The sequence below is a fragment of the Natator depressus genome, chromosome 2 (genome assembly GCF_965152275.1).
Source record: "Natator depressus isolate rNatDep1 chromosome 2, rNatDep2.hap1, whole genome shotgun sequence".
Taxonomy (NCBI): domain Eukaryota; kingdom Metazoa; phylum Chordata; order Testudines; family Cheloniidae; genus Natator; species Natator depressus.
In genome coordinates, this window is record NC_134235.1 from 183,706,213 (window position 1) to 183,718,993 (window position 12,781).

The following is a 12,781-nucleotide window of genomic DNA, read 5'->3' on the forward strand; positions in this document are numbered from 1 at the left end:
CATATTTAATTGCAGTCAACTGGAGGAAATCTGTTCAAAATATTACCTCTCATGGATTTCTGGAAACAGTCCTGAGTGGCTGCAATACCAGCATTCCCTCAGCAGGTCTGCCTACTACTGTGTCCCTTTCCTGACAGTGGATAAATTATACATCTCAACCTACCAGTAGGTGACAGCTGCCCTCTTGACAAGGCCTTGAAGGCATCCACTGTGAAAGGCACAAGCTTTCACAGCTTGTGTTAAAGAGCTAGACTCACACAGAAAGCGGTCACAAACATCCCCTTTGTGTAACATACATCCTCTGCAGATTACCCCTGAAAAGTGTTGACAGACTAGTTAGTTTTAAGAAAGGAATGAGAGGACTTTTTTTTTTAAAACCACCATCCCTCAGTTTAGGTCAATGGCAGACTATGGGGTGAAACCCTGCAAACACCTTAGCTTACACTTGTCCCTCAGCTATGGGCTTGCTAGCCCCCTTGTCATTTTGCAGCATGTTATACTCTACAGTAAGTGTGTGTGTGTGTTTCCATCCATGGCTCTGGGAGAAGTGTGCTCCAGTAGCTTGTAATTAAACTACCCATCCAATCAAAAGCAAGCTTACTACCTGTACAGGTAGTAGCCTAAGCTCTAGCTTTAATTAAAATGAGTAGAGCAGGCAGCAGTTTACACTTAACTCACTTGTAGGGGAGGATGCATACCCTTAGTAAGAGTGACTCACAGGTTTATGACTACAGGTGCTTGGGTAAGATCTGATCCAACTTTCTGTACCCTAAGCAAGATGGGAGGTGTTTAGTGTAAACTTATTTTGCTGACTCCACAATGGGAAGGGAAAAATGCAACAAGTACACACTTCAGGCAGTGGGGGGGAGTGGGGTTTCGTGTGTGCTGTAGATGGGAGTGGTGCCCGATTGTGAGAATTGACAGGATAGCAAAGGACACAGCCAGTTGCAATAGTGCAAGGCATCTGATAGGAAAATATTTCAAAGGTATTTTACTGCCAGCTTTGTTTGAAAAATATTTACATAGAAAAGTTAACTGAAATCTGTAACAAAAACTTTAGTGGAGCAAGTAGCTCTATCCTCAGAGGAAGCAGATATCTAAATTCAGATCAAGGCAGAGGCATAATTAGGCCACAGCTCTCTTCCCTTGAATGAAAGACTTGTATTCTACAGTTCATGAATTTTTTTTTCATGCAGAATTAAGAATATCCCTATTAGATGATACTTGCTTCTTGGTGTAGGTGGTCTATATTCTCTGAAATATGGCAAGCCAGGTTTTAGGCACAGGCCAAATGTTTGTGGGGCTGGTCCTTAAGTTTAGACTTGACACAGGCTCAGTTCATTTAGCAGCATTGTACCTTTGTAATACTGAGCACATGAAGAATTACATATTCCATTTGCTAGAGCAAAGCAATTAAACCCACTAAAGCCAGAGGTGATTGGATACTTGTTTCAGGGTTGATGGTGTTAAGTATCAAGATTGGTAAGCAGTGGTAAGTTAACTCAGGGGAGTACTGCAAATAGTTTGCTTAGTCACTCTAGACTTAATTCTGCTAAAAAGAAGAAATCTCCATGATTTGGCCTGCAGCACCGGTTCCTCTAAACTGAAGAGACTACTGAAGTTGCTTTATTTTTGGACTGCAGTTCAATCCTGTTCGATTTGTACCATGCTACCCCTTCCTGTGCAAAATACGCAAATTGCTGTAGAAAGTTACTTGGGGGGGGCAGGGGGGTAATCACCCTGCAGATATAAGCTATACATTTCCCATTTCAAATAATCTGAGACAGCTGAGTGAATTAAAAGTTTACTTTAATTCTTTAACGGCTTTTGCTCATGAAGCATCTGTGTCACAGCAGGCTACAATAACTTTGGGATAAAAGGCAACTGGTAAACTGTCCAATACAAGGTTCCAAACCAACAGTTCTTACTGGCCCCTACCCAGACACATCCCAGATAAAGTTTTTGATCAAAAACATGAAATAGATCCACCTGCTTATTTTAAGCATATTAAAAAGGAAACTAATTGGACCATTTCTATTTCTCTATTTTTATACAAAAAGGCTACACAATGTTACACTTTATTCAGAATACAATTAGTGATTATGAATTAGTGTTCTACACCATTACTCAATCCTTAAAAGTTAGAAACTGCTGTAGCATATTCACTATAACTTAAACACTACAAGAGACTTTAAAAAAATCCTAACAGTTACAGCAAAAAGAAAAGTCTACTTTCAAAGCAAGCAAGGTCAGTACCATTACAGAGGTTTAAAAAAAAATAATTTTTTTTAACAAGCAAGGCTAAGGTTTGATAAATTCCATCTTGTGATTCTCTCTTGTGCATTCTTCATTTCTGAGTCACTCCCAAAATCCATTTGTATTATTACTCCTCGACCAAAAAGGACCAGAACAAAAAGTTTACTTCAATTGTTCCCATAGGAAACTCAGCTTGGTTAGTGTGTCAGGCACTTTCTGAGATACTAGCCCACCCCTCGAGCCCTCTCAGCAACGCTACAGGCCAATCACAATGCAAGTTCATTCAGACGAGACAGCTGTGTAGGAAGAAAAACAAGGACCTGTCAGTGCTGTAGAGTTATTTGCCCACATGTTAAGATTGCATAAAGCTGGAGCACAAGACACTGAAGTTAATCACTTCCACACTTCACAGCAGGAGTCAGTTCAAGTGCACAGAAAGTATGAGCTTCAACATACTCGAAGTTCAGTATTTTGATAGGAGTTGGACCCATTTAAGCCATTCCCTCCCTGCCAACCAAGTCCTCAGTTCAGAAGGTTGTTTTATTCAAGTTTGAGCTTCTTACCTAAGGACGATTTACAGGTCAGTATCGAACCAGGCCAACTGATTACTGTCACCTGGAGGCAGCCCATCCATAAGATCCTGGGCATGTCCCAGATCTGGCAGCCCATCAACTGGGTAGTCAGCACCAGGGTGGTGGCCACCCATTTCATGCTCCATCATAGGGTCCATACCCAAGGCATCCTGACCATATCCGCCAGAGTGGAAAGAACGGTAGCTAGGATCTAAGAGTTAAGGGTGGCAGAGGGGGGGGAGGGAAAAAAGCAGAATGTTAACAGATGTTAGATGCATCAAAAGCTGCAAATATCAGGGATAGAGAAGATTGTTGTAGCCATCTAGTTTCTTCTAGTTCAGCCCAGCTGAACACACAAATTTATTGCCTGGTCTAATACCCATCCGATTGAATGAGACAGCCTTTCAGTGTGGCTCTGCATACAAAGCATACTGCAGTCAAAAGCATGAGCAAATTCCAGCCAAGCCAGTAGTCTGCATAAACAGTACTGAAACCCAACACAGCAATACTGCAAGAGAACAAGCCTGCTAACTGCAGATTTGCTTCTTAGGCTGCTAGTCAAAATGGCTTACAATCCTTAAGACATGATAGCGTTCTTCAAAGCTGTAGACTACCAGGGTACAAAACACCATGCTTTGTTTTAAAGGAAAACTGCAATTTAATTCATATTTAGAGTAAATGGGAATGTTCAGAAACACCCAGTGTTGTTACTCTTCATAGAGAAGATGCTCATTGAGACTCCCCAGCACAAGGACCACCAATTTTCTGTTTAAGAGATAATACAACTCCTAACTGAACAGGACGTAGAATGTTGCAAAGCTAGTTACTTGCTATTCAAGATGGCAGTTTCCCATCTGACTGCCAATTTGTAGTAGTGAAGTGAAGTGAAGTGATTGATTTGCTTTTCTCAACTGGCATCTCCTGTATTACTTGCAGTTCTCTTTTAAAGGCACTGAATTTAGCCAGGCTTAAGTTTATTACGAAATGAGGGAAATGGAACAGACATACCATCTGGACGGTATCCAAGAGGCTCTCCCTGGGCACCAATATCAAGTCCAAGATCTGCAGTCTAAAGAAGATGTGGAGTGTGAAAAGCAAGAAAGGAGGGAGAGTTAAAATTTCAGTGACAGGCTTTCATCCATGAGTTGTACCACATGTAGGCAGTTATTTAATTTTAGACCCAATATTTAGGTTTAGAGTTTTACCAACCTGATATCTCCCTGTAAGCTGGATTTCAGACAGACACTCCTGTGTTTGCCACAAATCCTACAGCACAGTTTTGCTTAGAACCAGAAAAAGTTTACAGGCCCTATAATTTGAGGGCCATATAAGGGCTTGTCTATGCTACGGAGTTAGTGGCATAACAGTGGTGCCACAGCACTCTGCACAGCGTAGATTCACACTACAGCAACAGAAAGGATTCTTCCATTATGTAGCAACTCCATCTCCCTGAGCAACAGTGGCTAGGTCAACACAAGAAAGCCAAGGTTGATGGAGACAATGTCTACACTGAGGGTTTAGGCTGGCATAACTGCAGTGGTCAGTGGTGTGGGGGGGAACACTACACCCCTTAGCAACATAGCTAACTCAGCTTAAGTACAGACCATGCTGAAGATAACCTTTAACGGCAAAAAAAACAAAACAAAAAAAACACACACACACACACACCACACCATACACTGTTTGACCACCTATGAATATACCCATTATAGAAGAATGCAATGACCTGCAGATTTTATAGTATTTGGTTAGAGAGTCCTGCAAACAGAAGGTTATTATTCACTAAAGTAGTAATAATTCAGTGGTTTAAGCCAGAGATTCTCAAACGGGTCTGTGAGCTCCATTCAGGTGGTCCATGGATAGTTCCCTCTAAGATGCATGCCTGGATGGCCACACAAGAGAATGGAGGGCAACCAGAATGGAGGGAATGCCTGGACCCTGGAGAAAATGCATATGTAAGGAGAGGGTGGTGAGAAGGAGGAAGAGATATGGGATGCAGTTGTCGGGGAGAGACCCATCCCTCTCCCTCCGAGCCCCAACTCAGGGGCTGCTGTGGTCAGGGAGGAGGGCACATCCATCACATTAGAAAGTTAAGACTGATATTAAAATACGAGTTGTGTGCTTTTATTGGTATAACAAAAAAGGTCTTTTTAAATATAGTGCTTTTATCCAAAGCGCTTTACAACAGTACAAACATTTGGCAAGATTAAGCGGTCCGAGACCATCAGCAATTTTTAAAGTGGTCCATGAAAAGAAAAAAAAGTTTGAGAACCACTGCTCTAATCCATAATAAGATCCTGAGTGGCCACTCAAGTTTATCCTATACCAGCGTCAGAGGAGCTTTGTCCGATTTTATCCCTTCTCCTTACAGAGGGATCAACAGGGAGCAGTAAGGAGCAGCTACAGTATAAAGCATCTCCTTTACTGCAGGTTCAGTGTTGTTTCTCCTTTGCTCCAGCCTTGGGCATTGTATTGCTCTGAAAAAATGCCTTGTGGGCAGTACCATCTCGAGAACCTTCAGAGCTTCTTCAGGACCACTCATGCTCCCCTGTCCTTAAACAGTCAAGACTGCTTCAGATTGGGCACTGTATACCTTGGGGCCAGGTATCAAAAATCATTGTGTTATACCTAGAAACTACTCATTTGAAACCCCAGATATTTAAGTAGATCAGGAAATGTCTAAAAAAAAAGATAAACCTGATTGCATCTTCCTAATTTCTTTATGGCTTGTGGACTCCTCTGTGCTAACCCCAGATGCTTTTGTTTTGCTTATAACCTTTAAGCTGGACCTCAAGAAACTATTATTGATGCTTAACCATTGTAAAAAGAAAAAGGAGTACTTGTGGCACCTTAGAGACTAACCAATTTGAGCATAAGCTTTCGTGAGCTACAACTCACTTCACTGGATGTAGTTGCTCTTTTTAAAAATCTAGCAATAGCTTAAGTTCCCAGATGTATTTTCTTCCTTTTGTTTTAAAATTTACTTCTTTTTTAAACAAAATTGGATGTGTGTCCTAAGAGGTTTTTGCACATTGTTTAATTAGCTGGTGGCAACAGCTGATTTCCTTTCAGCTCTTCCAGGGTGGGGGAAGACTTGAGGGTACCCCACAGGAAGGAATTCCCAAATGCACCTTCCTGGGTTCGATGGGGTTTTGCACTTGGGTGGTGGCAGCATCTACCAATCCAAGGTCAGAAAAAAAAAGCCACCAAAATTTTCAAGGTTACAGCTTAATACAAGGCTGGAGTGGCAAGCATTAATTTTTATAGTGTCCTTGTGGGCCCCCACCTTCTGCACTCGAAGTGCCAGACTGGGGGAAAATCAGCCTTAGCAGTAGGTACCGCCATGAAGAACCCCAAAATAAGGAACTTTAACATACCACTCACTTATTGTTCTGAAGCACACCAGCCAAAAGCCTTTAAAATAGAGAATGTGTGTGAGTAAAACTGTTATACTGGTAACACTATTTAGATGATGCGCGTTATGAGCGCTCAGTCGCAAAGTCTCAGTCCTTTGTAACTGAATAATCCAGAAGACACCAGTTTTAAGAGGAGAACTACAGCTACATTTTTACATTAATTACCAGATCTATCTATTGTGCAATTTCATCTTGTTAGGGGCAGTGCATTTTAAAAAAAAAAGTCAACAAGTATGCCCAGCATGGCCAAATTGTTGCAGCTTATACAGTTGGCAGAAGCAGTTTTGCCAAGAAGTTACTTGACCTAAACCACAATACAGAATAGACTAAGAAAGGAATTACATAACTGGTAAAGGTTTTTTTTTTTTTTTTTTTTTTTTTAAACACACACACACACGTACAGAGGCCTTTAGAATCTGGTCTGACAATATCCCTTCAAGGTATACCTAGGGAAGCAAAGACTGAGTCAGTTGCTTCATTAGTGTTTCTCAAAAGAAACAGTTACAACAACAAATACCATGATAACTAGGTCAAGTTTGTGTTTATTGAGATGGGAGCAGGGGGAGGAAGGAGAGAGATCAGGCCAAGTCACTCTGGATATCTGATGGGGGGGGAGGAAGGAGTTGGGGAGGAAGAAAGGAAAGGAGAGAACCAATTCCAGCTTGAGGAGGAAAAACAGGGTCACCACAGTACACACACTTAAGCCTTTTTTTCTTTTAAAAACAAGAACAAAAACACAGCCTGCTCTTGGATGTGCTGTGCTCAGATGGGGGAAATGCAGCCTGGCTCTGAACAGTCTAGAAGGCTCTCCAGTAGTGAAAGGGAGAAAAATCTGATGGCATCAGGAAGGTCACACGGGAGTGAAGGCTTTTATAGGAATAGGAACAAAAAACGATGCTATAACTCACCTCATTCCAAGCCATTGGTTCAGTTCTGAATAGAGAGCTCGTCAACTCAACTGAAAGCCGTTTCTTGTAATCTTGTGGTTTATCCTCAGACATTCTGAACAACACTGCAGCTGCATATGTTGCTATTGAAAGGAAGCAATAGATTTTGGTACAGCCCTTGCCATTTCAATGATTAAGCTCTCTTCCCCCCCCCCCCCCCCCCCACTTACCAACACCTTCATTTCTAGAGTGAAGCAGTTCTGTTAGAGGAGCAGTAGCTCCCTCGGCTTCAATGGCTTCAGCTGCCTCCTTATCTTGAGCCAGTTCACAGAGTACTCCTGCAGCTACTCTCTGGATATTCTCAATGGGAGAATACAGCAACTATAACCACACAAGAACGTGAGCATAAGTGTTTGGGCTTTGATAAACATGCCATTTTGAGGACAGCTACAGAATAGAGGCTAGAGATAACTACTTTAGTGCTACTAAACAAAGGGGTCTAACCAATTTGGTAAGCCATCCTCCTTTCCCCAGCAATAAGTAGCTAGCTTAATATCAATATTGAGCTAAATCTTGACAAGGATGAGATGCAAGCTGCCTTTAGCAGACTGCAAGAGGGCAAGTTCCAGAGCCAAAGTTCACTTCAAGGGAGGTGAGCCAGGTAACAGAACAAAATGAGTATTCTGGCAGAACACAGCCACCATGCCACCCTAATAGAAGCCCTCAGGACATATTTGGTTCCCTGTTAGTCAGGAGTGCTGGGATCATTTCCTTAGTCACACAGGCAACTGATCTGTGCTCATCAGTATAATGCTGAATTGATGGGCCAGATACAACATTAAAAGTTCATGTCCTAAGGCTTTTTTCATGCCAGGAAGACAACTCTCAAAAGTTATCACTTACCTGCACAAATAGTGGAATGGTATTTAGACCCCTGATTACAATTCGATTGTGAACATCTCGTGCAAGGATATGAAGGGCTCCAGTACAGCCTTCAACTATCTCCTCCATACGCACACCCTCCTATATAGGGAAATATACAAAGGCTAGTACTGTACTTTTAAGAGGTGGAAGATTTTAAACTGTTAGGATTTGAGTTTGTTGTAGCGTTATTGTCTAAAGAGGGCCATCTGGGCCTCAACAAGTTTGAGTATGCTTTCGTTTAGTTTGTTGCACTGGCAGGTGCTACGACAACTCCTCTCTCCAGACTGAGAGTTAATTTCCACACTTAATGCAGTCTGTGGTCTATCTATTGGTTACAGCAGGCTTACTGGTGTGAGCTTACTAGGCTACTTGACTTGTGCATTAATTCCCCTATCTTGGGAGGGGGACAGGGATAGAGGGCCAGGGGAAGAGGAGAGGCATAGACAGATCTTCTGTAACTTGAAGATTCTCTGACCACTAGAAGTGTTTAGTGCGCACTCAAGTTCATATTCCGGTCAGTGATGTTATTCAACATTTCAGATTCATTTTGGTGCATGTGTGTGCATAGTTCTGGTAAGACAAGATTGTTGAGTAGTAGGTGATGTCCCTACCTCTGGTTTGTTGGAAAAAACTCTACTCTTCCCCCGATTAGGAAACAGGTGCACTGTCTACACCTAATAACCTTACACTAAGAATCTCTTGCTCAGTAAATGAATTAAACAGGCTCTCCCAGACTCCCCAGAGATCCTCAGCTTTAGGGGAGACTCCGGACAAGGGGTACACGAGTGTATACATGACTTATCCAGATCTGTCCAAAATGTTAGTTGGACCTCAGAAAGTAGGTGCCTGTTACAGACTAATTAATAGTGAATTAATCTTAACATTTACAGCAAGTCATTTTAAGGTTGTAGAAAACCCCATTTTCTGCTATGCTTAGACATAAGTAGCATGCCTTGACTTCCAAGAGGAAAACATCCTGCAACAGTGTCTTGTTTCGCCACTACCTCTTAGTAACGTACCACAAACTGCTGTTGTGTTCCACCCATAGATGTGCGACGCTGGGTATCCTGATGTGCTCTAACCAGCAACTGAACTAGCCTTGGAATGGCACCTTGTTCACGCAGGGGGGCATGATTGGCTGGACAGAGAGCAAGATTGCGGATCAGGCCAACAGTAGCCTGCAATTGGGAAGAAAAAAAAAAAATTAAGAATCTACAGCAGTGAGTCTTAATTCTGATGTTGTAGCAAGCAAATCCTTGCAAGAGCTATTTTCAAGTTGTTTAATGCCTTGTCTACATTGCCACTTACAACACTGAAACTTACTTTGTTTAGCAGGGTGTTAAAAAGCACCCCTGAGCGATGCAAGTTTCAGCACTGTAAAGTGGCAGCGTAGACAGTGCTCCAGCACTGGGAGTCACATTCCCAGTCCTGGCATCTATTCCCTTCACGGAGGTGGTTCTATTACAGCGCTGGGAGAGCTCTTTAATGTCAGTGTTTAGACATACCCTATGGTTAGTCTTCCCACCCATCCTAGATATGGGTTACCTGGATGTTCTCCTGTAGCTGAACTTGAAGACAAGGTTCAAAGCAATCTCAAAACTCAAGTGTTGAATACACCACATTCTACTAATACATTGTTCACTTCACTAAACATGTTGCTACAGATGCAACAAGTGCCATCTTAAATTTATGTTTACCTTGATCAGGGGCCAGTGAGATGGTGGGTGTAAGAGTTTAACCACCACTGGAAGTCCATAGTGAAGACGTACTGCATTTTGTGCCATCTCAGCTTCCTGATGTCTACTAGTGAGGTGACGAAGTGCACAGATAGCAGGTTCTGTGATGTCTTCCCGGTCACCAGCCCGAAGAACAGTGCGCACAAGAGCCTCAATACCACCAACTTGGCATACCATCATCTTGTTCTTATAGTTGTTGCAGGTAAGGTTAGAAAGGATGCCAGCTGCACAGGTTACAACATTGATATCATCTGACCCTAGAAGCTGAACAAGTGTTCCTAGAAGGCCTTCCATGCCCTCCTGTAGAGAGGGAAAGAAAGCGTTGTAAACTACCACCAACCACCACTAGTGTTGCTTTTGTTCTTGATCCCTAGCAGAACCACTTACCTGCTTAGTTGCAGCATCTGAAAGATTTCTGAGAGTCCAAAGACAGTTCTGAACAAGACGTTGGCTTGGATCTGTAAGGTGGAGTCCCAAAGCCTGCATCCCACCTAGAACAAGATGCAAGTTAACTCTTCAGTGTTAAGCCTACAGCCTTTCAGAGGCAGTAGTTCTGTATATCCTGATCTTGCAAAGGGCTGAGTGCCTTCATGAGATGGAGAGCACCTTCAAATCCACCTGAACTTAAGAGGTAATGGACGGCACTCCGTACTTTGCAAGATATCTCCAGCATCGTCATCATAATGAAGACTTCTATACTGCAACGGTGAAGAGTTTGCCACACAAAAAAGTCTTAAGTCTCATTAAACAGTGTCCATACACTTAACTATGAGTCTTCAGCCACTTTAATTCTGGCAGACGAATTAACTCCTAGCATATAGTATGTTATTATGGACTACTCAGTCATTTATTGTAGGACACTTGTCTTGCAACTGTGGGGAAATCAAAGCTATACCGGGGTTTACTCATATTCAGCTATGTTGGTGGCCCTACAAGAGCTACATCTCTAATTTAAGCTACTAATTTCTAAGGGGGAGGGGGGTATTTTACACTTTTAGTTTGTGTAAATCTTTCCATAACATCAATTCAGATCCTTGTGGGATGGCATGTATTGGTACTAGACTACAATACACACATGCAGCCATTAGCATGGATACAGCTAATCTGGACACTTACCAGCTTCAACAATAGCAGGTTTGTTACTAGAGCAGACTGAGAGCACCTTCAGCACTCTACTTGTGGTCCATAGTAGCTTCTCATACGTATAGGTCCTCATTATGTTTACTAGAGCCTGGGGTCCACCACTGGCCAGAATAATCAACTGCAAAGGAAGTTTTATTTAGAGGTTAAGATGAAAGTTATGAAACCCAGTCTTTCCACGGTCATTCAGTCTACACATGCATGGGCAATACCCTGGATGGATAATGGCCATTCAATGGCCTCTAAGTGTTTGTTTCCTATACTCTAGGAGACAATGTTTGGCACCCTTGCTGAAGCAAATCTTTTCACCTCTAGATGTGGTTGGTCCCTACATGTGAAGGGAGAAGGTTCTTGACAAGTATCTGCCATATGACACTAGTGTCATATCTGTCTGACAGCCCAGAGACTGACCGTTAATAGTGAATCTGCTCACGAAAAAGTTGGATGCATTCATTTACCTTGCTTTCTTGATTGCCATAAGCTAAAATCTGAAGGCAATCTGTTGTGATGGCCAAGAATTTAACGTTTGTCTTGTTGAGCAAGGCAACCATTTTCTGCAGCCCACCAGCTAGACGGACAGCCATTTTGGCACCTTCCTGATGCAACAGGAGGTTGTGCAGAGTAGTTATAGCATAGAACAGCACGGAGTCCACTGGGGAACTAAAAAAAAACCACACAGAACAAAGGAAGTAAGTGAGCACCTACACCTATCAGTATTAAATACAGGTAAGTGTTGCAATGGTAGTCCACATACCCAAGCATTTTAACCAGAGCAGGAATGCCTCCCGATTTGAAGATGGCCAACAATCCTTCACGGTGATGTGAGAGGTTGTGTAGTGTACCTGCAGTGCAACGAGCTGTTTCCACATCATTTGTATTTTGCATGGTACGCACAATAGCAGATACCATTTGAGGAGAGCGCATGATAGCATGGCGGGAGGCTTCCTTTTTGGACAACTGATGAACCATAACTGCAGCCTTGTTCACCACCACCTATAGAAAGTATGAAGCAAGCTTTTAGTTTTAGCTAGTCATTTTAATGACACCCTGCAAATCGGCTACATTAACCTAGAGCCTACACATGTACCTGGTCCTCATCATTCAACAATTTGGTCAGTTCTGGGATGGCACGAGTTGCAAGTTCTGCATCATCTTGATAATTTATCAAGTTAACAACAGCATGTTTTAACATCTGGGATGGCTCAGCCAGGCGCTGCACATTAGTTGGATGAGCAGCATCAAACTGTGTGGAAGGGATCTGCATGCCTTCATCCAGTGTTTCAGGGAACATAGCTGCACGCACTCTCTGTGCTCTAGTCATTGCATATTGTCCATCAATGTCTGAAACAGAGGTAATAGACTTTGCTTAAGACTGGACAGATAACTAGAATAGAAAGAGTAGGAAGTCTAACAAGACAAGGGACACCAATTAGTATTTAAATTTGTAGAATTAAGCAATCTTGACTTTACTAGATGAGTGTCAGTTTGCAAGTCAAACAATTTAATACAACAGAATGGAAATTTTCCTTACCAGCTACTTGTTCCTGGGTAAAGGACTGAGAGAACCCCTGTTCCCACTCATACAAAACTTGGGTGGTATCAACATCATCCTCTTCAGGATTCCCCTTGCCACTCAGAGAAGGAGCTGTTGTTGTGGCACCAGAGTGGATACCAGAGTCAAGATAGGATTGCTGCTGCCAGTGGCTGACTGCTGCTTTTCTATCGGGCTCCATCGCCATATCCAATTCCATCAAGTCAGCTGCAAGAAATCAGTGTTGAATATATAGACCACTTGTTTATTAGGCAAATTTTAGTCATAAGAAGATGCAGCATGAATTGTTACAACTTTG

At 42.4% G+C, this 12,781-nt stretch overlaps 1 protein-coding gene across 2 annotated transcripts in view; it reads right to left on the reverse strand.

The window, feature by feature from the left end:
* Nucleotides 1-1,811: 1,811 nt before the first annotated feature.
* CTNNB1 (catenin beta 1) overlaps nt 1,812-12,781 on the reverse strand; it is a 32,413-nt gene continuing 21,443 nt past the window's right edge. For both annotated transcript variants that reach the window (XM_074945516.1, XM_074945515.1), the window contains 14 exons: nt 12,463-12,690; nt 12,019-12,272; nt 11,686-11,924; nt 11,390-11,591; nt 10,908-11,052; nt 10,179-10,282; nt 9,753-10,091; nt 9,075-9,233; nt 8,035-8,154; nt 7,362-7,512; nt 7,153-7,274; nt 3,837-3,897; nt 2,820-3,039; nt 1,812-2,552 (listed from right to left, as the gene is read on the reverse strand). In XM_074945516.1, coding sequence (XP_074801617.1) covers nt 2,831-3,039; nt 3,837-3,897; nt 7,153-7,274; nt 7,362-7,512; nt 8,035-8,154; nt 9,075-9,233; nt 9,753-10,091; nt 10,179-10,282; nt 10,908-11,052; nt 11,390-11,591; nt 11,686-11,924; nt 12,019-12,272; nt 12,463-12,682 — 2,325 coding nt within the window. In that variant the 5' untranslated portion in view covers nt 12,683-12,690 and the 3' untranslated portion in view covers nt 1,812-2,552; nt 2,820-2,830. The remainder of the gene's footprint in view (nt 2,553-2,819; nt 3,040-3,836; nt 3,898-7,152; nt 7,275-7,361; nt 7,513-8,034; nt 8,155-9,074; nt 9,234-9,752; nt 10,092-10,178; nt 10,283-10,907; nt 11,053-11,389; nt 11,592-11,685; nt 11,925-12,018; nt 12,273-12,462; nt 12,691-12,781) is intronic.